The sequence below is a fragment of the Lepisosteus platostomus genome, chromosome 26 (genome assembly GCF_059453375.1).
Source record: "Lepisosteus platostomus isolate fLepPlt1 chromosome 26, fLepPlt1.hap1, whole genome shotgun sequence".
Classification (NCBI taxonomy): Eukaryota; Metazoa; Chordata; class Actinopteri; order Semionotiformes; family Lepisosteidae; genus Lepisosteus; species Lepisosteus platostomus.
In genome coordinates, this window is record NC_142636.1 from 6,595,678 (window position 1) to 6,623,369 (window position 27,692).

Genomic DNA, 27,692 nt, shown 5'->3' on the forward strand with positions numbered 1-27,692 from the left:
ACGTCAAAGAAATAAATATTATTTCATGATGTGCTATAGAAACGCATCATCGTCGCAATCATAAAAATAATGATCGCGTGTACGCGCAAAGAGTTCAGGGTGTCCTCTCACCTCTGAAGGAAATATACATTTCCCTACGAATCAGGTCGAGCTCTGCTCCGCTCCCTGTGTGCAGCGGCGGAGTTCTAGATAACCCGGACTCACCGCAGGACTCCCAGAGGCATTGCATAAAGGGGTGCTTGAAAGATTTATCGCCCTACAGTAATTGTCAAATCTCGCCTGTAACATCGCTTTGACTGGCTCTATTATTTAATAGCGCTGCGTTAGGGCTCCACTTCTTGTGAGACTGTCAGAGATACTTTTCCCATCCTTAGGAAAAGTACCGGCTGACGATTGCAATGTTGGTTTAACCTCTGAATACTCTGCAGGCACGTCTCGTTTTTCCCTCTGGATTTTGAGGACTAAGACTATGATTCACGTGTGTAAATATTAAATTCTTCTTTGCGTTTCTTGAAATATCTCACAAACATTGATGTATTGTTCGTTTCATTATTATTTCTACTATGACTGATCGTGTTATTTCTAAAAACACCGTTGATATAACTCAGGACCTTGGTGGCATTTCTGTGCTTATGGTCAACATATGTTTAAGCGTTAGACTTTGAGACGTCATGGGATGTATGTTTCAAAACTTTGCGAATCGGCTGTAGATCTGGAAACGGAGACAGAACCCCGCGTCCTACGGACCACATTGACCGCACTTGAAATTGGGTTGAAATATTCGGGTACTCGAGTACTGTGTTCAATAACGGTGGGTTAAATGGCACTTGATAAGATTGCCATCATTTCTAATAATTCGACACTGACGTTTCTTTTAACGCAAGAGTTCTGTTCCCAAATATTCTCCAGGACGCGTGGACGAACACGAGAGGCCCACCCACGGTTTTCCTATATGTGGCACGGGACTTTCCGCGCCCCTGCGAATGTTCCTTCTTTTCAAGGAGAATCCGAAACGCTGTAAATCAAGTCTTGCCCAAGCTGGGAAAGGAACTCATCCCTGAAACGTGGTCCGTTTAAAAGACGGGCGCATAAACCAACAGTTTTGAGGAGGTCATTACACAAGTTAAAGGTGTCACGTACTGCTGGAAAGCCTTCTAACGCGCACTCTGAAAACTGCCAAAACCAACACTTTCAGCCAGAGCTGCTCTTTCGGCGCTAATGGTGCCGTTCGAGCAATCGAGCGAACACTTCTTCCACAAACTTCGACCTCACCCTGTACCGCTAATGTGGGAAATTCTGCCGCCGTTTGGACATATTTGGAAGCGTCTGGAAAGTGTAGACTATTAAGTTATCATTGTGCTACAAACGGTTTAAAAAAGCATTATGCCTTTGACTGAAAGACGAGCGATGTATCTCTAAGACGTTATATTAGCGATGTCGCGCATTCCTGCAGGGCACAAGAGGCTTTCACACACCACCTCCTAGGTTAATCAAATTCATATATATTTAAAATATGTGGAAACAGCAAAGCAGTATGTTCTCTTTTCTAAGCGGACAGGATAGCATTACTGAAAGAGAACAGGAGAGGAGAAATCTTACTATTGTTTGTAAACAGCAGCGTTAATAATACCGCACGGTATTATTATTATTATTATTATTATTATTATTATTATTATTATTATTATTAAACTTGTTGGTCCTGTGGTTAATGTGACTCAGACGGGGGATGCCTTTTGATTACGAAGATTTCGAAGAAGTCCGACAAAGACATCAGGAGACAGCAAAGAACCCTGCAAGTTTTAGGACCCGTCCGGGCAAATAAGCGGACATTTAAAAGTACTCTAATGGCCCGTCTTGACCAATGGACGGGAGGCAAGGGACAACGCTATCGAGCTCGGCGGGAGAAGCCACGCCTCCGTGGGTGCTCCCGGCCAATCACGGGCGTGCAATTTTTGGGAACCCCCGAGCCCTGAGAAAGGAGCGCATGTCCTTATATGGGCGGCATGCTCAAATAAGGAAGGTGTCCCTCGGTGTGCGCGCACGCATGGCTGACCAGTGTCACTTTCCGGAGATTTCTGGTCGCGCAGATCAGTGGTAGATCTGACAGCCAGCGGGTGAAGTGCTCTTGACTTGTAGCCCTTCTTGTTGTGTTTTTTCCTGTCTTCGTGAAATCCATAATAACCCGAGGGACATCACTGGTTTATGGATTTGTTTTTCCTTCTCTTGAAGAGTAAGACGGTCCCTCTTGTCCAGAGAAAGCCGCGTTTGAACTGTCATCTTGCGTACATGTGACTGTCCGAGGAACGCTCTCCTGCAGCTTGTGTGCATTAGTTTGAGAAGGAATTTATGTCGGAGCGGCAATTAAGCGTATTGCTAGGCGCTGCCTAGGAACCTCAACAGGCAGCCGTCGTGTTGTTCTCAAGAAAAGGAAAGACCAGAACTGTTTTTTTTTTCAGCCAGCTCGCGTGATTATTGAACTGGACTTGCAGATACGTGGGCTGTTTTCCCTTCGCCGGTCAGTCGACTCCACAGCTCGTTCTCGGACAATGCACGAAAGCGATTTTCACTGACATCTCCTTCTTTTTCAGCGGAAAAAGGGGAACCTCCCGCCTCAGCCCGCAATGTTGCTCTTCTAAAGAAAGGGACAGGAATGGAATCTTCAAATATATCCTCGTCATCACACTTAAGACACGGACAGGGGGCAGAGACGACTGTGCCTATCGTAGGAGAGAACGTAACTATAACACCGCTGTTGTGATCGGAGACGTGTTGTACCGCTGACAAAGTTTTAGAGGGTATCTTTGTGTCTGACTTCGGGATTCTCGCAAGAAAGTCTCACAAGCATATGTAGTCGATTGCCAGGGTATCGATTCCAGACTCCCCTCCCACGATTCGGCCTGGAATCTTCGAACATTGGAAAAGGGCAAAAAAAAAAAAGATCGAGTCGATCCCCTCGTATCAATAATAGATCGAGCTTCTTGTCTGGATGAAGCGAGGAGCGCGCGCTGCTGTTTCGAGCCTCCCAGACCCCCGCGCGGTTCGCGAGCTCTTCCCAGTCCGTGTGTGAGTGTGTCCTGTTTAAGATTAAAGCGCGGCATAGCATGGCAATGGTAGTAAACCAGTGGCAAGAAAGCATCTCGGCGGAGCCTGGGACCCAGCTCCAGATATGTAGCCAGGAGCCCGGGGGCACCCCCATCCAGGCGCCCGGGACCCCCTCCGGCTCCACCCCGGGAACCGACGGAGACAAGATCCCCAACGTGGACTGTATGGTGTGCGGGGACAAATCGAGCGGCAAGCATTACGGCCAGTTCACCTGCGAGGGCTGCAAGAGCTTCTTCAAGCGGTCGGTGAGGCGGAACCTGAGCTACACCTGCCGGGGCAACCGCGACTGTCCCATCGACCAGCACCACCGCAACCAGTGCCAGTACTGCCGCCTCAAGAAGTGCCTGAAAGTCGGAATGAGGAGGGAGGGTGAGTCCGGGCTGCGCGGTGGGTCACCAGTTCAGTCGCCTAAATCCATCCCGCTCTGCTCCTACTGCCGCTGCTACATCGACTTAGCTGACAAACACAAAACGTTAGGGTGGCGTGTTAAGCATATAGCCCGTAGAAACAATACAGAATACAGTTCATCTGCGCTACGCAGAACTCTACGGGACTAAACCTTAAAATCAAGCATGGGGTTCTGGGGGGAAAAAACGTTTTTTATGACTGGAGTCATCAGAAAATGTTAAAACAGCATATCCGTATACACTGCACGGTAAATACTGTAGTCAAGCAGCTATAGCTTAAAGATTGGCTATGAAGTTTTGAAGAATGTGACTATGAATCTGGGAGATCAGGTCACGTTCGTCTATTTTCACAGGTTGGTGTATCTGCCGTTTTCACCGAATAAAAATGCTCTTTGTCTGGGCCTCCCCCGAAAAGTTCGAAAAAAGTGTAGTCGTTAAACCTGTCGGAATCCTGTGGTGGGTATATGAGCTACATTTACATTTTTTCCCCCGAAGAAGGAAGGCACACTAGCAGTGCCTGAGCCTTCTCTCGGCGGGCCGCTCAGTCCACAAGAGGGACGTTATCTGCCCCCTTTGTGCTCGTATTAATGATGCGGTTCTCTTCCTCCGCAGCCCGACTTTGCTGTATGTACTGCGAGTGATCACGGGCTGGGCAATTCGTGTGAAAAGATGGGACAGTGCCGACACGTGTGTAGGACGGAGTGGTTAAGTGGCTTAGATTTCCCGGTGTCGCGCTTAACCAGGCCGTTTGCGTCAATTTGAACACCCTCCCGTTTATCTGGACTGTCAAGCGTCTTGCGTTGGAAATTTGCGCGAAAGAACCTTTGCAAATTAAAATCTGTTTTAGTTTGTTACCGACAATCATTTAAAGTGTCTTATCAAGGGCGACGCACATCTATCAGTAGACAGAAAGTTTGTGTATTGTTCACAGAAAGTGTAAAAGGCTATCTAAACCAAGTGTTCAATACAAAAGTATTTTTATACGTTATTGTTGGATATTATCTTGGATATTATGGACACAGATATGCATTGTCATAATTCATGGCTTCTGCATTCTCGTAAGACACTCCACGAACCTGAAAAGAAACCTGTAAGATTGATTCATTAGTTACCCCAGTTCACAGAAGTTAGAAAACGTTCGCGACCCCAAATGACTATTAAACCAGACTGACTCAACAATTAAACAGGGAGCTGATCACACATGCAGTTCTATTTGAAATGGTTAAAGTACCAATTTCATCATAATCCGTCATTCATATCTATCGTGGAACTGCTGCTATGGTGTCTCCTTCTGCAGTTTCTCGTTTCAATCAAACAATACTTGTTTTTATAAGGAAAAAATACATTGGACTATAGCAGAGGCTACGAAGATCTGGAGCTAAAACAGGTTTAACAGTGCCTCACGTAAGAAAAACAAAGTTTACTGAGTGCGCCGGTTCGAGAATCGCTGGTTAGTGTAGCACAGCTCTTGGGGTTAGGGTGTTGAAAACGACCCGTCGTGTGACAACATCGTTGTCCTCCATGCACGCATTGAAAACAGGGTCTTTGACATCAGCATTGTCTTACACGTACTGTATGTAATTACTAGGTTCACCTGATGCTACCACAATCAGAATGGGGCCGCTGGTTTTAGGCAGGAGACATTAATCCGTTGAATTTAAACTCATCCCCCCCAACTAAAGACAGACTAAAATCAACTGCAAAGGATCTACTTCGGCTTCTGAAATTTACCTTTCTGGCTTTGTCGAAACCTTCTTTGTTCCACCACGTATTAAAACCTTATATGCAGTCCTGCTCCCTTAAAATCAACTTGAGATGAGAGCGGAATGAATTTCCGCGGCACATTAAGAGATTTTACCGCCTTAAAGTTACATGTAATCCATAGGTTATGTATCATCACAGTCAAACAAATCGACTGTACAATGTCAAAAAGATCTACAATACAGTAGCAGATGTCCATCATTTTTTTTTTTATCACGGTCATGTCCTTCTCTCATTTAAAAGTATTTTCAGTTGAAACATTCCTGTTCCCCGTGTCTCTGCTGAAGCAGCCTGTAACCGTGCTGATTTTAAAGGCTTACGGAGAGATGGGCCAGAGTTGACCGCAATCTGATTGTTTTAAAAGCCCACATAAAATACTGCAGGGCGAATTCGTTCACTCAGGCATTTTATAACTGATTAAACTCGGAACACCTGGCGCATGATACATTTGTGACCTTTAACATAAAACATTGTCAGATCCGTGTTTAAAAAAAACTCGATTATTGATTACGAATGTGTCGGCATGTTAAACAAGACAGCAAAACCTACAGATGTTTTAAATACCGGTTACAGGGCAAAACGAACTGTATATGCGTTAATTCCTACACCTGTTCTGACATTATTTTGCCCTTTCCTTTAAGATGTGTTCCTATGCTAAAAGACACAGTTATTCAAACAGCATGGCGACAGGCAAAAAGTAAACATTTAGATCAATGTTATGAAACCAACAAACGATTCGTTGCTTAATTAACGTTGCTCGAGAAACAAAGACATGCGGTGCCTTTCACTTGGAGAAACAAGGACATTCGCTGAGTGGTGGTGGTGGAGGGGAGTCCCCATTACCTCTAAAGAGCTTTGAATGGAGAGGCCAGAAAAGCGCTCTATAAGTGTAAGGATCGTTATTACTGTTTTCGAACGTATTTTCAATCAGTAACATCACAGCGTGCCAAAGCTGAAGTATGTGTATCCGTTAAGATGCAATTGCAGAGTGAAAATATGTTCTATCTGTTAAATTTAAAGAGATGAGTCTTTTTATTGAGACTCCCTCAAACATCCATTATTGTATTTACAAATTATTAAACCTTTAATAATGGAACTTTTATTCGGAATCGGCCGACACCTACCACCACATTTGATAAACACATTAAGAACAGTATTATCATACTTAATAAAATTATCATAATAAAAAAATAGATTGTGACTTAGTTTAAAACTTGAAAGGCTTTTAAAAACAAAGTATTTTTTTTAATTTACAGATACAGAAAGTATCCATTTATGAGCTACTGGTTGATCTAGTCTGACATTTGAAGCAATTCATAAAGCCGTCCTACTTAATTTTTCAGCAACCGCGTTATCAGAACAAGCAGATTAATGTAATCTTATTCAGAAAACCCAATGTATCGCGCCAAAAGGCGACTGCCGTTTCAATTCTTCCCCACTCAAGCATCATCCCCGAAAACAAACCCAATTAACCACAGAAAAGCTGGATACATGATAGAATACGATTCAGAAATGTCGAATATTACTGTAAAATGAGCAGTGAAAAAAAAAAGTGAACACGTTTTTAAGCTCCAGCGTTATAAACTCTTTTCCCACTTTATTCATTTGGCTCATGTCGGTTCCCATGAAGCGAAAGGAAACGTTACTGTAACAACTAAACGTTTGCTCCCTGCTTCAGCAGTTTTTTTCTGTAGGCTAAACAAGGTCACGCAGAGAATTCTCTTCACGACGGAAATGTGACGACCGATTTGTCCAGTTATAATGCAAAAGTATTATTTATATACTGACTGTGGAGGAAAGCTACAGATCTAAATTGTGCAGCAAAAACAAAATGCAGCATAAATTGGATTATAGTTCATTGTTTTTTTTTTAAATGTCGGTGTCTTTTTCAAAATGATGTAGCCTGTGACTTTAACTCGTGATGATGTGCAGTTTTCACAGCCTTTCGGTTGTTTTTTAAGTGGGGCCATTTTCCGTAATGAACGAGATTATCCCAGGGTAGGTTTGTGCTGTTTGAGACGTAATTCAAAACAATACGTGATTATGTTTCTGTGAAAACGTTAATCATGGACCTATTCTAAGACATCACAGGAACGCGTCCATTTACTCCCATTAGCGTCTAGTAACCTTAGTAGATCCATGATAAAATTAAGCAATTAGTGGATTAGGAGAGCTTAGGTTCTGATCTTAGTTACAGAATAAAGCTTTCAAGAAGCCAGTAATCGGTGCCATACCTATTTTCTTAAAATAAACCCCACATGGGTAATCGTTCAGAAACATTTTAACGCTAAAGAGCCAAATATACGCAATCGTAGCTTATCAGCTTGTTCGAATTCAACCCTGAAGCATGTGACTTTACCGAAAGTCTGCCCAACGCTGTATTCTATATTTGGGCTCATTAAACTAATTAAACTAATCAAGAGACAGAAGCTGGTAGCTGATTTTCCCGGTGAATCCAGTGAATAGGAATTTGTGCGTCACCTTGCATTTGTGTGGATGATACTTAACGCCAAGGAAACGGTAAAAATGGAAGAAAAAGTTCGGTTTGAAATGGACTTTAGAACACGCAGCGAGAGGCACTCCGTGACAGGGTTGGTACATACCCACTAAGCGCACTCGAGAAACCCGAAATACGCGTCAGGCACATGAACCACTCATCTTTAAAAGATGATTCTTACATATTGTTAACAGTCAGAAAAGCACCTTCTTGCATTATGAGACCATGCAAAAAGATCTGAGTCCCATAAATTGAAACGATGTATGGCAGAGGAACTGGATTCGGTGGCATGCGTAGGTTCGCTGTTCTTGGCACTAAATTACTTACATGCCAGTCTCCCTGCGCATTATTAATCCAGCATTGCTTTTGCTACAACATTAAGAATACAGTCCAGAGTATTGCCACAGAGAGGTCTTGAGGATTGTAACGCCTAATTCGTCCGCTAGTTGGCAGTATGTCGGTAACAGGACACTGTGGAGGAGTTTGGCAATGGGAAACCAGTCCGCTCCAGTCCTGCAAGAGAATGGGTGTCTCCGAGCAGCGATGTGCTGAGGTATGTATATATGCACACACCCAAAACAAAATAAAATGGTGGAAAGCCACCTACTGCAAAAACAGCACAGGATCTACAGATACATCTGCAGTCAGTGAAAGTAGGATGTAGTCTCTACAGTAGGACTGTCCAGTCTGGGGTCTTCTTGGCTGGTGTGCCTGTAGGTTTTCTCTCTGTAAAGCTGCAGCATGTGAAGAGCTTGTGAAGCTGCTAAATGAGCCCAATTAGGCCCATAAGTGGCTAATTGGAGTGGTGAAGGGATGAGCCAGAATTAAAACCTGCAGACACACCAGGACCGGACCCTCAGTCTGTCCCCCACGAGCAATCCCTGCACTGCTTGCTATCCATTCCTGTTGTGCGCCATACATCTGCATATCCTGTTTAATTTTTCATTGTATGGTCCAGATTGGGGCAGCAGGGTGGCTGCAGTGATTAGCATTGCTGCCTCGAAGTGCTGGGGCCCTGGGCTCTCTTCCATACCTGGGGCGCTGTCTGGGTGGAGTCTGCATGTTCTCACCATGTTCACATGGGTTTCCTCTCACAGTTGGAGACATACAGGTGGCTTAATTGGCCCTGGTGTGAGTGAGTGAGTGTGTGAGTGTGTGTGTGTCTGTGCCCTGCGATGGACTGGTGTCCCACCCGAGGTGTACCCCACCTAGCGCCTGTTGCTTGCTGGGATAGACTCCAGCTCCCCCACAGCCCTGGACTGGATGATGCAGTTAGGAATTGGATGGATGATCCAGATTTGTGTTTCAACGTATTCAGAACAGTTCAAATATGTGCAGCATGACCACACTTTAGTGAAACTCACCTGTTCAAGATCTCCTAACACTTAACGCGACAGTTGTGATGAGAGTATCTTTAACAGGGTCATGATCTCCCTTCCCCTCTGCTTTAACCAGCTCTGAATCCATACAGAAGACTAAGCATTAACTGTTACTCATTTAAGATGAAAAGTAATGTTTTCTGGTAATCTAGTGTACAAAACAATCCATTATTTTAAAAAAAAGTAGAAACAAGTACAATTTCCTGGATTTCTTGTCAGTCCTGTTAGCAATGTTAGCATTTCTTATTGATCCCCAGATTGGATAGTATTATTAAATGATGACTCTGCAGTTATTGATTACTGCAGTCTCTTTTTTGGTACGTTAGTACAGTAGAAGGGGAAATTTTAAGTCCGCTTTTAAAACCACCATTAGCAAACTTTATGTTTGAAGTGATCCGTGGAGAATGATCAGATTTATTTGAATTAGTCGACCTAAGTTATGGCTGGACGGAACTCTCAGATCGCTCAGTTACTAATGATCAAGTGAGGCTCCTGTCTTTCCAAATATTTCTTATGTTCTTATGTTTTGTTGAAGGCTCCGTTGAGACCGCATTAAGTCCATTGTAATCGTATGTGAAATATTAGTAATATCTGTCATTTAAAAAAATACGTTTGGCTTTAAATATCCTTAAGGAAAACAAAAACTAGGAAAAAAGACTTTGTTGTTTGACAGTATCCGATTTCACCAGAGGCATGTATTGTTTATTATTGATTCAGCGACTTCATATTTTGCAAGTATTCGACTGTCGCGTTTGTCAGACAGCACAACAAAGACGAAGGGCGCGCGGTGTAGGAGATTTCGTCTATGTCGCTTCAGCCTACGACACCTCTAGTGGCCAAATGGAGCGTTTTCGATTCTCAGCTCTCCGTGCAAACGCGATTGATAAAATTCTGAGGGTTTACGGCCAGTTACAGGCGGCTATTGTTGCATCACAGTAATGCATCCTTCTTTTTAGGTGACAGCATTTCCCTGGCGAAATTCCTCTGTCAGGTATTACGAGCCGTGAGCCACAGGCTTGGTTTATATACTATTGTCACACGTGAAAGTTTTTCAAGACTTAGTTGGTCTTAGCAGCAGGCTCACCTACGGACTACGTTGACATATTTCAACATCGCTTGATCCTGTGTATTTGAGACCAGATATACATGAGAACAGACCTTTGAAAACGATGTCATATGACATAGGATACCGGGTGAGAGATTTCTGACCCAGACTAGAAATTGTGTGGGAGTCTGAAGCCGTGAACCTTAAAATGGTTTACCGCAAAAAAAAAAATCGTGATTAACAAATTTCTTTCCTGAATTTTCCCTCTTCTCTGTAATTCGGTCCACGTCAAACTCGTCCTGTTTGCAACAAGTTTGTTTTTGTGGAGGGTTTTGTGCGGGTTTCTATTGTTTACTTTAATTCCGGACAAAAGGCCGCCTTCTCCCGGCGACCACCGGACAAAGACTGAGGGCGCAATGGCCAGCCCCCCTGACAGATCCGCTGACTTCTGCAAGAAAGATTTCAGGGAAACGATAGCATCGCCTCTCCAAGTTTTGCCCATCCTTTTGTGTATCGCGTCTGGATCTGTCCCTCTACTATGCATCTTCCTGTCTGTCTGTGAATTGGAGGAGGTTGAAGTGTCCCGTAGACTACAAAAACCCCAACAAAAGGCAGCTTTTTTTTGTCACGTACACAATTGCGAAAGAACGAAAACATATTTATTTCGTGAAAACGGTTCTAATCATTTCAACACTGGATACAAAAGAAAAGAGAAGAGGGGAAAAAAACGATTCTTAAAATTCCACGTGGGTTTGGTTGAACGTTAGACTTTTTTTGTTTTAGAAACGTAATGTCTGTCGGCGGCGGAAGATATTTGGGAAGACATTTCGAAGGGCGAGTCCTTCGAGTTAGCCAGTTAGTGTGCGCGGGACCTTTATCTTGCAATCTGAAGGGGAAGAAAGATCGACCCTCACAGGCACGAAAGCCGCCGTTTTTGAATGGTTTATTCGTGTCTTGCCGGTGCACTGAGACCGCCCGGCCGCCCTCGCACACGCGCCTCGCTCGTGCTCCCAGCGTCCCGGCTCCAGCGCTGAGAAATGTAGGTCAATGGACGCGACATTAATAATGAAACGCTTTGGGCAGAGCGCCCGAAGCGACAGTTAACCATCATGTGTCAGGGGCGCAGGCGGGTTTTTTGATCGACACTGATGGCGCCGATTGTCAAGTGTTAATCTCCGCGTGTGACGAAGTTATGGTTTCTCCTCGACAATGGTGCGGTCTGGGCATACGGGCTAGGAAGCGAGCCATCTGCCGACTGCCCGTGTTGTGGATGTGGGGATTGGTTTGCCTCAGATCTGGGCCTTCAGCGTTATTTCACTTTAAAGTGCATTCAAATGGGTTTGTGTACAAAAAAAAACACCCATCCATTAAAGGCAAGTTGAATTTTAGGAGTGTCTCATTTTCCGTTTTGTACATTTTGGAAAACTGCAAGGAGGAGAGAGGTTTAAAAATCAGATTTGCAATAGATTTACGTGTAAGGCTTGCAGACTTAACGCTTTTTTTAACTAGAAAGGTTGAGGAATTGTACGCGCCGAGTAATCTGAAGACTTTTTCAGTAGGTACAAAAAAGTCCCTTTTCCATCTTCATCAGCGTTCTAAGGAACACGTCGTACAAGCGGCTAATTTCCGAATTTCCTCCCTGGCCGCTCCAGATTTATATAACGTCTTTCTCTACTTGGAAACCTGAGATCGCTTAACTTCGACGTTTTACTTTTCCCGTTGTACTCCTGCGCGACACGCACGCTGCGGTTGGTCCTCGAAAATAACAATTTCATCGCTTTAAAGAAAAGTCGTTGGCTTTTCATGCTCCTTCTGGAGTCACGACCCGCTGGGAGTAGTTCATAACTCATTAACGCAAAGAACACGGTGAATCTTGGCAGAAAATAAAAAGAGATTGTAGCTGAAGTTTTTTTCCCCCGATACTCCAGTGCAGACGTTTATAATCACATTAAGGCCACTCTTGTGGAGACCTCCTGTAATTCATGCTTCATATCCACTGAGATTAGGATCCCTGTTCTCAATTCGAGCTCTGGGGTGCTGTCTGTGTGGAGTTTGTATGTTCTCCCTGCGTTTGTGTGGGTTTACTGCTAGCGATCTGGTTTCCTCCCACAGTCCAAAGACATACTGGCAGAGAGTGGCGGGGCATCCTACTGGCAGGGTATTTGGCTTCTGAGAGTCTGTGTCTCACAGTTGCTGGTGTCCTGTCCAGGGTGTACCCTACATTTCTCGCTGGCTCCATGACCCCCTGAATTGTTGATTCCCTAACCTTACGTGTTATAGAAGTAAGAATGACTGTTGTTTTTTTAATATAATTACATGATTCAGTTTTGTCACTATTTTTATGGACAGGCACTACATGAGCGATTTTGCAAGTGGTAGGTATTAGACTGACTTTTTAACTAACAGCACTTTATTAACCCTTTACAATTTCTTGCATTAGGAATTATCTTTTCGCAGACCCCAGCTTGCTCTCCATGAGACACACAGACAGGGAGAGAGGCTTGGGGTCAGAGCGCAGGGTCAGCCATTTATACGGCACCCCTGGAGCAGTTGGGGTTCAGGGCCTTGCTCAGGAGCCCAACGGAGTAGGATTCCTCTGCTGGCTGTGGGATTTGAACCGGCAACCTTCCAGCCACAGGCGCAGATCCTGAGCCACAGAGCCACTGCTCTGCTTGAGACTTGAGAAACTGTTCCAAGAGTTCTGTTAGGCCTCTTGTTTCCTTAAGGAAAGTGACTGAAGCCCGGTGAGGTGTTTATGTGAAGGGCTGAGAGTACAGTATCTGCCACGTCTGCGCTAAGACCGTCTCATACTGAACTTTGTCCTTCCTCAGCCTCAGGGCTGTTGTTGAAGTCTCCCCTGGTAAGCACCTGAGTGAAATATTACTGCCATACATCAGCTGTTTCCCTTTCATCATCTAGACGTTTCCTCTTATTATTCTGGGTGTAATTTATTTTGGCCTTAATTCTAGCATTTTGTGCGGTAAAAAACCTTTCATTATTTGTGATGTAATATTCCTATTATTCTCTTGGCCTTTTTTTTTTGCTCCTTATTTAGCCGTACATGACATGGATTACTCTCATGTCATGTACTGTTAAGTGGAGCTTCAGTTTATAAAGTGCTCACTGGAGTTTGCATGAGTTTCCTTCCACAGTCCGAAAGTCAGCGTTAATCAGCAGCACTAGATTGACCCCCCTTGCACATGTCTGGCATGAACTGGGCTCCCCTTCAGGAAACAGCCCCACTTGACACACTCTGTCTGCCAGGCTCTGCTTGTCTTTGCCTTCTTGTCTCTTTCCCTAACCCGTAACTAACATTGTCAGCGGAGAAGACAGATGAAAACTTTTAAATTGGGGGTCTGTGTCTGTTGTAGTCAGTATGACCCATGAATCTCAGTTTATACTGCAATTTTAGATTGCGTTTGGGTAGTGATGTACGCACTGCGGCGTGGCCATTAATATTAGCTACTGTGTAGTATCTGAGCACCAGATTGTGTAGCAGTCAGTACAGTAATCCCAGTTGTCACACAAATGCTATGAAAAATGTACACCAAGTTGAACCAATACTGACTCATAGCCCTGAAGTTCACCTAGACCTCCATTTTAACTTTCCAACATTATAAGCTAGAATTGGTCCAGGTGGGGAGCTGGGTCAGCATGCGTAGTCTGCAAAGGAACAAGTAAGAGGTTAATTCTGTGCTATAAAGAAAGAAAACCTTCACACCTGAAAAAGGCTCCACAGCTGAAACGTTGTGTTTTCTTTCTTCTCTTTTCAGCAGGGAATAAACCCATTACTTGTTTTTTTATAGGCTAGAATGGTGTGGATTTTAAAGAGATTTGGCTGAATAGCTGTCTGTTAGTGGATGTATAGGATAATTGTAAGAGCGTAATAGTAAGGGCTCATTACCAAGAATAACGTTTTTTGGGTCCTTTTATTCAGAAAATATTAAAAGAAAAACAACCATTATCAATCAGTCGGGAGGAACATTGCTTCAACTTTTATATTCCTTGAAAAATGCGGTATCTTAGAGTTAGGCTTGTGACAAGTGCATGTCAGAAGTTTCTTTTTCACATCACTACAAAGGCACAGTAATCTGTTCTAATATAATATATATATTATCCAGGCTGAATAGAATCTCCAAACACTGTACATGGGGGGCTCACTGCGGTGCCTCTTGGTGACAGCCACACTGCAGAGCAGGTCAGGGGGAGAGCAGAGAACTCACCACTCCCCGTTATTAAGAGAGAGCATTGAATTTAATCATTTCATTTCATCGAGATTCCTGCTCTTAGGAACAGTGACAAGGCATCATGATGACCAAATACAGTGAATTCCGGACCTAAGTTTAACATCTTGTTCAACGAAAGCACTGTGGTACCAGAATGACAGTTCTGGTCAGAAAGCAGGGTGCTGTCTGCAGGCCCAACACCACCACCTACTGGCAGCAACTTAATACTTAGTGCTATTACTGACCAGGCTCAACATTGCTCATTTTGAGATCGGACAGGATCAAGCTACAAGCTACAGTCTGCTAAAAGGGATATTGTGTCACAATTTCAGATTTTGGAAATCACATGGAATTTGAGGAAACTAGGTGGAAATGCACTTAAAACAGACAACAGGAGGTATTTCTTTCCCCAGAAAGTTGTGGGACTTTGGAACAAGCTACCCAGCCATACTGTTGAAGCCTATTGCTAAGAAAGCTAACTATTGCTGCTGAATGACTTCTCCTTCGTAGCCTTTCTTATGTTCTGAAGTTTTTATTTTCCGGATCTCAGCTTTAGATAATACTTTTCTCCTGTGCTAAGAACCTATAACCTCTCTAGCCAGTTTGGTCTCTATATGACCACCGGAATTGAGAAATACTTCCAAAGTAACCTTTGCCTCACTCTGATGCTCCGGACTGAGAGCTGGATGCTTTAGATGCTGTTTGTGGGTGTGGGTGACAACTTGCCTGTGCATGTTAAGAGATGCCTAAGTCGCGAGAGATATTCCGCAAGAGCTCAGGTTGAATTCTTGGACTGCCGTGTTAAGTTACCAGCTGTAATATTTCTTAATGTTTCCGGAAAGCAGGAGCAGTCAGCTGGAGCTCTCAGACCCCTGCCAGTGCCCTGGGTTTCCTTTCCGTCTCTGATCTGAATCGCAGTATCACTAGGTACCGATTGACCAGCAGCAGCAGACCCTGCAGGACTCCATCCCTGTTGAAAAGTGGGCATTAACATGGTCGTTTTATATGTCTGCATTTGTCTTGGAGCTCATCTGACTGCCCGGCCAGGGCAGGTAGTCAAGTGCGCAGTGTATAGAATACAGACACGTGCAAAGAGAAAGCCATTAGCTTTATTCAGGGAGCACTCAAGGGACGGGGGCTTTCTGAATAAAAGGGCGAATTAATTTACAGTGGTGAATATGCTCCAGGTCTCCTGTTCAGACGATTCCTGTTTAATTCCCTACCCCCACCCCACAACTCCTGTAGCCACGTCGATCCATCCAGCCCTGCAGGGATGCTGTAATTGTGCCACTCTTTCAACTTTCTGCTGCAACCTTTTGGTATCTGTCAGTTCTGCTAATGTCTCCTATTAGAGGGGCTTAGACTGTGCTGGCTTGTTGCTTCTGGCAGCAAGGCGACAGGAGGCATATTGGAGGACTCAGTGGTGTTTAATCAGCTGTTCTCTTTTATCGCCCTGTGTGTTGTCCTCAGCAGATGTGCATTGTTCTCCAACAATTTAATGTCGCAGCCAGGGGATTCAACTGCTGTCGAAGGCGGGGATCATTAGGGTGTTTTGTCAAATTCCCTACTGACTGAAGGGCACATCAGCTCGCTCTGCGGTTCGTACCTGCACAAAAATAGAACTGTTCTCAGATGAAGGGCAAAAAGAAAGCCGTAGCAGGGAAAGGAAGGAAAACAGTTCCGGCACAAAAGCAAGCCGGGGAGGTTGTCTGGAGATGTGTTATTTAACGATTGGTGCTTCAGGTCAGGGGTGGAGCTGGAAGAGGCCGATTGCATGAGTGTCCCCGCGGAAGGAAGAAGCAAGAAGAACGCACACCCACGTACAGGCACCGAGCATGCTGGTCTCTGAGATGGAAGTGGGCGTGGCGGGCAGGAGCAGACGAGCGCTATTCAGAGCCAGCTCCGTCCCTGCAGCGGGCAATTTCAATACAGACTCTTCTGGAGTAAAGGCGCAAGAGTGGCATATCAGCCTCTTTAGACATTTTTTAGATGCTTTTTAGGCTTTATTCCAGTATTTGCCTGCTTTGTGCCCATTGCTTGCTGGGATAGGCTCCAGCTCCCCCGCGACCCTGAACTGGATGAAGAGGTTAGAAGATAGAAATAAATGGAACTACAGTGCAGTAAATGTGTGTCAGTAAAATGCAGGGCGTTTGTACAAGATCATCTGAAAAAATATTTAACCATGTATACAACATAACATACTCCGCTCTACAGTTATTTGTTTACTGTAGTTTACTGCAGTTCTAAATTCACTAACGCCTGAAGAAGGCTCCACAGCCGAAACAGTGTGCTTCTTTTCTTATCTTTTCAGCGTGGAAGAAACCTTTACTTGTTCCCTAACAAGCTATTCCATGCATTAACTGCCAACCATGAAATAAAAATCTCCCTTATTGTGATTTCTGAATCTTTAGTCGAAAATATAGCACTATTTCTAAAGAACATCTTTTTACTTTATGTCCTGAAGAATGAATTACGTTTATGGGAGTTACAGTATAATTTATGAACCCCTTTACACCTGGTAAACTTTAGACTTTGCTGGGATCTCTGATTAATATATTTGTTTTTCATTTTTATCCAAATGAATAGTTCAGTTCAGTAATTAATTAACTATTTGACTTATATTAAGGACCGGTTATACCCATCTGCTGCTGTAAGTACAATGCATTAGCTTTCAAGATTAAGGTTTGAAATCACTCATACCGCTAGAGAGATTCCAGCCATGTTCCTTTCTATGGTATCTAATGTCAATCTGAAGCCTGACTCTAAGGACAGCAAGCTGTAGCCCCAGGATGGAAGTTGACATCTTGATAGCACTGGAGCCACTAGAGGCAGCTTACCCTGGCCCAGTGTTGTTGAACTGCTGTCATTCCAGAAGGTTAATAATCCTAGTTTATTAAGCAGGTAAGCTTTAGTTCCAAATGTATTTGCTCCCAGGTCATACTAGAAAGGATTCAGATTGTGCCCACTCCTCCATCCAACACCATCTGTAGCAGAGAAAGGGAAATGTGTGATGCCTGGTAGTAGTCATTATTCATTCATGGGCTGGCTCTTCTGCACAGCAATTGAAGAGGTCAGTGCTGGTACAGTAGGAGGAAGAAAGCAGTAAACCTACTTCACCATCTTTGATTTTGTCTGTTTTGTTCTGGGCATTCTTGTGCTGGATGAGCTCTTGTTATTTTTCCTCCTGTTCGGTTTGCCTCATTACATTGCTTTTGGTCGAAGAACAGAAGCCGGTCAAACCAGGACCTGGCAGGCTATAGCATCTTCCACAGGAATCACCTCAAGTGTTAAATAATGTAAAAATGTAATAATCAACTTTCTTAAGAACTGCGATGTTGACCTCTGGGTGTTAAGCTGCTTTGTGCAACATGGGTAGGCCAAAACAAAACTGGAAAACTACACAAGGACACAATAATGCAAGTGAATAAATATTGGGAGATTAACAATTAAAATTTGAGGTTCCTTTTTGGATTTAAGTCATTTAGCTTGAAAAATTAAACCGTCACCCTCAGTCGCTTTCCTTTCCTGATGGAATTGCAGAGGTTGTCTTTTAGAAACCGTGCATCCAGTTTTCTAAACACTTTATGTTCACTTTAATTCAGGGTCACTGGGGAGCAGGAACCTACCCAGCAAGCAACAGGTGCAAGGCAGGGTACACCCTGGAGGGGACGCCAGTCCATTGAAGGCCAGACACACACAAGCACACAGCCACACTCACACCTGGGACAATCTTCTCAGAATCCAATTACCAGTATGTCTTGGGACTGTGGGAGGGAGCTGTAGCACCCAGAGGAAACCCACATAAACACAAGGAGAACATACTGTAAACACTGCACTCAAATAGCAGGATTTGAACCCAGGGCCCCCCAAGCTGTGAGACAGCAGTGTTCACCACTGCTCCAGTGATGCAATTGCTTTGCACGCTCCCAGTTCTGCCATGACTGCTGTCTCACTGGTTTTCCTAATTAGTTCCTGGATTTCCTGGTGCCCCCAACACTGGGGTGAGGAAGAGCTGAGATCTTAATGTAAAAGTCTCTGTGGCAGCAGTTGCTAATGCACAGTCTGCTAAAAGACAAGCACTGTTACCACTCCTGCCTGTGTTCCAGACGTCTGTGACACACAGGTCAAAGACAAGTGGTGCTTGTAGATGAATCATTGATCTGACAAGGCAAGCGGGCAAGCATTTTCACCAATACAACATAAAAAGACATGAAAACTTCGCAGGATTTGGTGTGACAATATTTATATTGCAAAAGTTTCCCAATAAAACGAACACACAATATGGGCAGTGCGGTGGCTCTGTGGCTCAGGAGGTTGCTGGTTCAAATCCCGCAGCCAGTAGAGGAATCCTGCTCCGTTGGGATCCTGAACAAGGCCCTTTTTTTGTTTTATTATGAAAATACAAAACCAAATCATACACCGAAATCATTATACAGAATACAAGCAAGAAAATCAATGTACACCCGAATCAGAAACTAGAGCTCTTGCTGCGTGGAACTTACATCTTAAGATGTCTCTTTTAATTCGTACTTTTAATTCATTGCAAATTCTCCAATACATGTCTTGATCTCTTCTTTTCATATTATCTTTAATTTGGGCGCACCTAGCGGACCACAAAAAATGTTTAATAACACTGATTAACAGCCAATCCACTGTTGCTCTTTGTTCTGTACTCTTCCATGCTAACAGACCTTTCTCACAGGTTAACCAAAACTGTAGTTGTACACTCCAGAAAATTTGTTGACATTTACACCAGACACGTTTCGCTATTACACATTCCCAGAAAACATGTGTTATTGTTTCAATTTTGAGCAAGGCCCTTAACCCCAACTGCTCCAGGGGCGCCGTATAAATGGCTGACCCTGTGCTCTGACCCCCAGCTTCTCTCCCTGTCTGTGTGTCTCATGGAGAGCAAGCTGGGGTCTGTGAAACAACAAATTCCTAATGCAAGAGATTGTATATGATCAATAAAGTGATCTGGTCTCTATAAACTTGGTGCCTAAAGAAGCATGCACACTCCACACAAATAGCGCCCCAGGCATTGAAAGCAGGGCTCTCTGTTGTGCCGGCCTCTTTTAAAATCCTCTCTCCACATTTCTGCTTGTTTTGTCTCCCAGCTGTCCAGCGGGGCCGCATGTCCAGCTCCCAGTCCAGCCCGGGCCAGTACCTGACCAACGGCGGGGACTCCTACAACAGCCAGCCCTACATGTCCGGCTTCATCTCCCTGCTGCTGCGCGCCGAGCCCTATCCCACCTCTCGCTACGGGGCCCAGTGCATGCAGTCCAACAACCTGATGGGCATCGAGAACATCTGCGAGCTGGCCGCCCGCCTGCTCTTCAGCGCCGTGGAGTGGGCCAAGAACATTCCCTTCTTTCCCGACCTGCAGCTCATAGACCAGGTGAGCCCTAGACCGCCACCCTCCGCCACTCTTTCCCTGGCCAGCACCTTCCCCCACGTACTGCCATCAGCTCTGTTTTTCCAGAAATGCTGCCAACCACGCCTACATTTGCAATGAAACCACACAGAGCCCTTAGCTTTCCTCTTAAGGCACAGGCAGAGCAGTCTAAGAGAATTCCTCGGTTCCATTTCTGACCTTGTTCCTCATTGGGGTGGCTCTGCGGCTAAGGATCTGTGCCTGTGGCTGGAAGGTTGCCGGTTCAAATCCCGCAGCTGGCAGAGGAATCCTACTCTGTTGAGCCCCTGAGCAAGGCCCTTAACCCCAGCTGCTCCAGGGGTGCTGTACAATGGCCAACCCTGCGCTCTGACCCCCAGCTTCTCTCTCCCTGTCTGTGTGTCTCATGGAGAGCAAGCTGGGGTATGCGAAAAGACATATCCTAATGCAAGAAATTGTAAAGGGTTAATAAAGTGATGTTATTATTATTATTCCACCCTGATTTCATTCTGTGAAAGAAGATAAAGCAGTCTTTTCATGTGGATTTTTAAAGCTGTTCACGTGTTGTGTTTTTGCTAAATAATTATCTTCCCATATGTAACCTCCCACATATGCTGGCGTAGTGTCAATAGGTACCGAAGTAAAAAAGAATTCATGTGATTGTCAAAATGAAAGATGAACGCGAATGTTATTTTGATCTGAGTTCAAGCTGTAAAGCCTTTTGCTGAGAAATAAAAAAACAGCAGGCGCCTGGTGAGGACAGGATTCTTTTAACCCCTGCAGTCCTGAAAGAAAACACAGACTGCTTTCCCGTCACCGTCTGGCTACTTTAGTTGCGGCTCATACTTGTTTAAAAATAGAGCCACATCCTGTCTGTGCGCGTGTCACCGGGCTCAGCGCGCTGAGCGAGTTCCAGGAGTGATGTCACTCCCACTGAAAGCTGTGCAGCACTCTGTCACAGGGACCCAGTCTTTGGGTGTGGCAGAGTTGTCCACTGCCATGGGAGTGTCTTCACGTGCTTTCCAATCAAATTAAATTTGAATTTGGAACCGGCCACTGAGGAATGCACCTGTTGCTTGAGTAGGGTCCAGCTGATCAGGATATCTTTGACTTGTCCTACAACAGTGACTCTCCAAACTGCTGTGCCCTGGTGAGCTTGCAGTATGTCATACTTTCCTTGAAGCAGTGCTAGCCCTGCTGTGAGCGTGATTTTTCTTTTCCCAGCATGCAAAATGGCAAAGAGGTTTGACATATGAAGAAAAGCAAGGCCCTTTCCTTTTCTACCTTGTCCTGGCATTGAGGTCTCAGTAGTTAAACTGAGATTAAGGACTGATCCTATACTTAGGCGAGCAAAAAACCAAATAGGGGTAGTATTGCTGACTTCAAAGTCAAAAAAGCCCATAGCCCTATTCAAATTGTAATATACTGTATACAGGCAGGGTGATGGCACTGTGGCTAAGGGTCTGCGCCTGTGGCTGGAAGGTTGTTGGTTCGAATCCCATGGCTGGCAGAGGAATCCTACTCCGTTGGGCCCCTGAGCAAGACCCTTAACCCCAATTGCTCCAGGGGTGCTGTACAATGGCTGGCCCTGCACTCTGAACCCAAGCTTCCTTCTTTGTATGCCTCTCTCATGGAGGGCAAGCTGGGGTATGCGAAAAGACAAATTCCCAATACAAGCAATTGTATATGGCCAATAAAGTGATCTCTTAACACATATTATAAATCAGGTCTAGAAGGGTGGGTTGTATGTTCAGAGTGACTCCAGCTGGCAGTGAGCATCGGACCCTTGTGCAGCAGCAGTACTGCTAAATCCATGGTTTTCTATCATCCAGCTGCAGGATCAGCACCGTGTGCTTACTTGAGGTCTTCTGTTCATTGAGGAACAATGAGCAATAACTGCATTATTCCTGTCTCTTCCAATAGAGAGTAAACTTTTTCACTTGCATCCAAATAGCTACTGAACTTCAGCAGTGGGTGGTAGGAACCCTGCTGTATCACCGTCTGCACCGATGGCTTAGAGAGCGAGCATGTGTGTGGCACAACACAACAAGGGAAGATTGTAGAACCCCATCTTGCAATCTCTCCTGTGTGCAGGTGTCCCTGCTGCGGATGTCCTGGAGCGAGCTCTTCGTGCTCAACGCGGCCCAGTGCTCCATGCCCCTCCACGTGGCGCCCCTGCTGGCGGCAGCTGGCCTGCACGCCTCGCCCATGTCAGCGGAGCGCGTGGTGGCCTTCATGGACCACATCCGCGTCTTCCAGGAGCAGGTGGAGAAGCTGAAAGCCCTCCAGGTGGACACGGCCGAGTACTCCTGCCTGAAGGCCATCGTGCTCTTCACTTCCGGTAAGCTCCTTCTGTGAGGGGGAGGAAGGATGGTCCTACAGCATTGTGGGAAATAGGGCTTGGCACCTGCACTCTCGTTGCAATGCAGCATGGGTATGGAAAAGCTATGGGCAAAAGGAGACAATAGTCAAACTAATTCTAGAGAGCTACAGAAATGCATTATTTAACAATGCATTATTTAACAATGCATTATTACAGATGCATTATTGAACAACAAAAATCTGAAAGTAAGGGCATGGCTGGAAGGGTATCTGCGCAATTTGATGCGAAGCCATTGCACACTGAAGCCTGTGCTTCACCGATCTTCCTCCTGCCTCTCTCTCACATCCACCCTGTAGGATTCGGCCTTTTTCAGAAGCAGATGCTGACGGAATGAGTAGAGTAGAGAGGAGAGTAGTTTATTGCCATGTGTAACACGTACAGTGGAATTCTCAACCCCGCTGGTCTCTCAGGACGCACACAGTACAACAGACAAACACCACACAACGGAAACGGCAGGAACAGCAAATATGTTGTGGGAAAAGAAATAAATATGGAGCAGTGAGACCAAAAGGAAAATAAAACCTGTAGACTATGTGAAAAGTGCGTAGTGCGGATGTGTATTAAGGCTCTGCAGTTAGCTGTCGAACGGTGCATTAGGATAGCAAGGAAGAGGGGTGAGAGACAGAATCAATAAAACTGCTCACATGGAATCCAGTCATTCGCTACAGCTTTACTTTAGTGACTCATTTTACGTTTTTCAGGCTCGGGGACTCTTGTTCTGGTGTACAAGCTTGTATGAATTGTAGTGCTGAAGCTGAAAATGACCAGATATGGATCATTTAAATATTTTGGGAGCCTCCAACGTCTGCTGTTCCTAACAGTAAGGCGTCAAGTATGTGCCCAACATGTGGAGGTGGCTTTTACACCAGAATCTGCGTCTTGTGCTGCTGGAAATCGGGGAAACTAACCCCTGGAATTCCTGAAAACATCAGAGCAGTGAAGTGCAAAACAGGAGGGAAAAGAAATACCAACTACAAATTGGTTCTATAATCTGCACTATGTTTTAAACTTAGCAGCGAGTGTTATGTGCTGTTAATTGAATATAATGAATATCTTAACCTTGCAGTGCTTTAAAAAAACTGTAGAGGCATGACTTTAAAATGTAAATTGCAGGTATTTGCACCACAGACTGTTCTGAAGACAGCTCTCTGGAGCAGCGCAAGGCTAGAGGAGACAGCCGTAAATGAAATAGTTAAGAGGAAATGTGCAGAAAAGCCCGAGAGTGGTTTCTCTTGTGGAGGCAGACCCAGATTCGTGGGGTGTCCAACACGGTTGATTCTCTGCTTTTCTGGTTAATCCCTCTTTTCCTTTGTTTGTCAGAAACGTTTTGCCTGTGCTTGCTGAAGCCTGCACTCTTCCAAATGGACTGCTGAATGCGTTTCGGCTCTTGTTTCTCTCTTCACCCTGCTATCCATTATAGAAACCAGCAGCAGCCTCCTCCCTGCTCACACCCCCCTCCCCTTCGCACAGCCCCCTCCTTGGCCCCCCCACGATGTCTGAATTATACATGACGAGGAATAGCTACCAGGATTCTCCAGCTCTTGCCCTGACCTACATAACCCCTGTAGCCAGGGGCAGCTAGCTGATCTGCCTATCTTCTTCACCTCCGCTCCAGTGCACCGCAGAGCCCTGCTGGGGCTAGCCAGCGTGAGCTAACAGGGTCAGACAGACACTTTCCCTCTCAGCACGCTCCCCACCCCGCCTAATCCACTATCCCCACTCCCAGCCCGGGTCAAGGAGCCCAGACATTGATGACACCCCTGCTTTCTTCTTATCCAGCCATCCATCCATTTTCTGGACATTTCTTCCAATTTAGGGTCATGGGGGAGCCTGATCTTACACACACAAGGCTGGGTACTTCCTAGACAGGATGCCCGTCCATCACAGGACCCACGCACACTGAAACACACACTCACACCAGGCCCAGTTTTCCCAGAAGCCCATTAAGCCACCAGCATGTCTGTGGACTGTGGGCGGAAACCAGAGTACCTGGAGGAAACCCACGAGAACACAGAGGAGAACATGCAAACTCCACACAGACAGCACCGCAGGTCCAGAATTGAGCCCAGGGCCCCAGTGTGAGACACTGGGAGGCAGCACATGGCGTCACCCTGAACAGACTTGTACCTGACCTGACAGACCCGAACAGACTTGTATTCTTTCCAAAAAAAATATATTTTTTTATGGAAACTTGTGGGAGAAAAAGGGCTGCAGGTCTCTCTCCTCCCTTCAGAGGGCCTTGTCATTGCTGATTCCTTAACTGACCTGCTTCCTACAACAGACAAGGGGGAGGTAAGGGCTGAGAGAGTGGAAAGTATGTCTACCGGCAAGCGTCAACCCTCCCTCGGTCCATTTTGTAAATTTCTGCCCTCTGTCCTTGGTTTCAGAATTAGCCCACTGCTGTTGTACAGCTGTCAGAACATCTTCCAAACACCACTCGGTTCAATCTATCCCCGGGTTGTGTCCCAAACTGTTGACACTAGCTGTCCGAGCTCTTAGCAGTCGACTAACCAATGACGCGCAGACACAGATGGCAATGACACAGTCTTGAATACTCCCATAATCAGCATTCTTGGTTCAGCAGGGGGGTTCCAGTTTCCTCTAGCTCTCCCAGGTGGCTGGAATGACCCTGACTGACCCCTCGCGCTTATAATCGGGGAATCCGAGATCGCCCTTCTCAATTTTCAGGAGCTGTGGGATGCCTGTGAAGTTCGCTGCTCTTTTAAACAACTGTCTGATGTAATCTGCTAACAGCAGAACAATAAGCACAGAAATGGTGCCCCCAGGAACATGTGTTCATGAACATCTCGGGGGCTATCAATGTAACTAACGACCACCAAGGGTTATTACAATGAGCCAGTATAGCGCCCCCTGGTGTGTATTGTCATTGCCTGTGGGTTTGTCTTCCTCATGGTTTCTTAAATACCAACGTTTAATAATAATAATTAATAATTCCTTACACTTATATAGCGCTTTTCTGGCCACTCCACTCAAAGCGCTTTACAGGTAATGGGGACTCCCCTCCACCACCACCAATGCTTAGTGTTCCACAGTCCACAGGTCCTATGACACAGGGCACCAATGCGCTCCTGTACAAGTGCAATGCAGCTGAAGCTCAGATCCCAGGGAGGTTCTCAAACAGGTGCTGACGTTTGATCATCAGACCCAGACTGGGCTCAGGGGAATACCTGCGAGTCTGGCTGTAGTGACAGGGTGGAGACCTGCTGCTGTAACCCGGTCTGTTCCCTCTGCCTCTGTGCTTCCAGACGCCATGGGTCTGTCCGACGTGGCCCACGTGGAGAGCATCCAGGAGAAGTCGCAGTGCGCCCTGGAGGAGTACGTCCGCAACCAGTACCCCAGCCAGCCCAACCGCTTCGGCAGGCTGCTCCTGCGGCTGCCCTCCCTGCGCATCGTCTCCTCGCCCGTCATCGAGCAGCTCTTCTTCGTGCGCCTGGTGGGCAAGACGCCCATCGAGACGCTGCTGCGGGACATGCTGCTGTCGGGGTCCAGCTACAACTGGCCCTACATGCCCGTGCAGAGGGACCGGGGCCTCTCCCTCCACTACAACGAAAACGGGCCTTGACGACACCACACCCCCACCCCACCCCCCCAACACTGACGCCACTGCCAGCCCCCCCCTCCCCCCCCCAGCCCCCTGCTACAGCAGCACTGACATACGTGCCTGCGGACTCCCACTTCATTCTGTGGAAGCAGTGTGTGCAGCTACAGCGCTGGCTTTGACACAGGGGTTCAAGATCCCCCATGTGGTGGTCATCAGGCCCCACCTCTCCCACCGCTGAAGATCCTGCATGACATGACAGCCCTGAGAAGGGCTGTAGAGCAGGGCTGGAGCCGTGGCACAGTGCAAAGAGCCATGCGTGTCCATGCTTCAGACAAACAGAGGGCTAACCAGTCAGTCTGGACACTCAGAGCTCCAAGAAAGAGACATCTGCAAGTTTCCTGGGCTCTGCATGCGCTCCTAACCCTGTGCAGTGAACCTGTTATGCAAAGACCTTGGACTGCTGGAGTGGGGATGGCAGGACTTGGAATGGGCATGGAGACCCTAGGAAATGGAACTCCTGCTTCTGTTGCCACTATCAGTGTAAAGGCGTATGGCTATCTGCTGTCACTGGCTTTCTTTACTCACACTGCAGTCCTCTACAGACTGGCACCTGGGGGTTTGCTGATGAAAAGCCCCTGCTGGCCCCCAAAAAAGCGCAGACTGGAAATGCTGGCATTGTTTCCACAAGGGTGTTGTTGCCCTCACAGTCCATGACCCGTGAGTGAAGGATGGTTGGACCTTACTTGGACAGGACCCAAAAAACCAGGGTGGACCATGTGTGCGTGACAGCATTCGATGACTGAGTGAGAACCACTGATGCAGGTCAGCCAAAGACAATACCATGTAATCAGCATTGTTAGAAAGCCTGCATCAACACTTATCTGTGCAGAGGCTGGACATAACAGTTTAAACATGAAGCTCCTTCTGCCAGTTCAGACAATGACAATAATCATTCAGACTGACTGATGGCGCCACTGACCCATATCATTCACAGATAGACACCTAGGGAAAGTGTTCTTTTCTAGAGATAAAAGCCCTGCATAAACCTGGAGAATTTTCTATAGGAATCGTCCACCTGCTGTATTCTAGGTATTGTGAAGCTATGTTATTTTGCTATCTAGAAAACCGTTTCCAAACTATCACGACATTGCACTACAGTGTTACTAAAACAGATAAATCTGGACTCGGGATTGCAAGCCATCGGGAGAAAGAAAGGAAAGGGCCCTACTGTTTTCTGTTGAAATGTTTTGTTCTTAGTTTTGATCTTTATTGGTTTTGTTCTTCCCCTCTTTTCGTTGGAAGATGGTTCAAAATGCATAAAATAAAATTTGTTCTTTCACACAAGGCTTTCAGTACTTGTTGTTCCGTAAGTTAATGAACCTGTGTGTGTACCCGTTATAGAAGAATTGTACACTATTATACAATACTCGTACACCTGCAGGCTGCCTCAGCTGGGAGTGTGGAGTTGATCTCCAGAGCTCGACTGAAAGAGGTTAGGCTCCATGGCTCTCTCCCTATCTGTGTGTCTGTGTGTCTCATGGAGAGCAAGCTGGGGTATGCGAAAAGATCATTCCTAATGCAAGAAATTGTAAAGGGTTAATAAGCTAACAAGGGGTGGAGTGGTGGCTCTGTGGCTCAGGATCTGCACCTGTGGCTGGAAGGTTGCCGGTTCAAATCCCGCAGCCAGCAGAGGAATCCTACTCTGTTGGGCTCCTGAGCAAGGCCCTTAACCCCAGCTGCTCCAGGGGTGCTGTACAATGGCCAACCCTGCACTCTGACCCCAGGCTCTCTCCCTGTCTGTGTGTCTCATGGAGAGCAAGCTGTGGTATGTGAAAAGATAATTCCTAATGCAAGTAAAGACATTTCATTGCCAGCAACTACTGCTGCATGCCATATTGTTATGCATTTGATAAATAAACTTTGATTCGATTTGAAAAA

At 45.8% G+C, this 27,692-nt stretch overlaps 1 protein-coding gene across 2 annotated transcripts; it reads left to right on the forward strand.

Moving 5' to 3' along the window:
• Positions 1-1,981: 1,981 nt before the first annotated feature.
• On the forward strand, positions 1,982-27,692 carry nr2f5 (nuclear receptor subfamily 2, group F, member 5). 2 transcript variants are annotated; one of them, XM_088620424.1, is made up of 4 exons: positions 1,982-3,489; positions 19,535-19,815; positions 21,904-22,150; positions 25,459-27,692. In XM_088620424.1, the coding sequence occupies exons 1-4, from the start codon at positions 3,102-3,104 to the stop codon at positions 25,773-25,775; spliced, it is 1,233 nt and encodes a 410-aa protein (XP_088476550.1). In that variant the 5' UTR covers positions 1,982-3,101; the 3' UTR covers positions 25,776-27,692. The 2 variants fall into 2 exon arrangements, with proteins under 2 accessions (XP_088476550.1, XP_088476551.1); XM_088620425.1 differs by having other exon boundaries at positions 1,985-3,471.

Excerpts from the sequence above, each read along its gene's own strand:
- nr2f5 (XM_088620424.1), top strand. The coding sequence starts at position 3,102 with ATGGCAATGGTAGTAAACCAGTGGCAAGAAAGCATCTCGGCGGAGCCT. Across the intron at positions 3,490-19,534 it reads GGGTGAGTCCGGGCTGCGCG|CTGTCCAGCGGGGCCGCATG; the intron begins GTGGGTCACCAG and ends TTTGTCTCCCAG. Across the intron at positions 22,151-25,458 it reads CATCGTGCTCTTCACTTCCG|ACGCCATGGGTCTGTCCGAC; the intron begins GTAAGCTCCTTC and ends CTGTGCTTCCAG.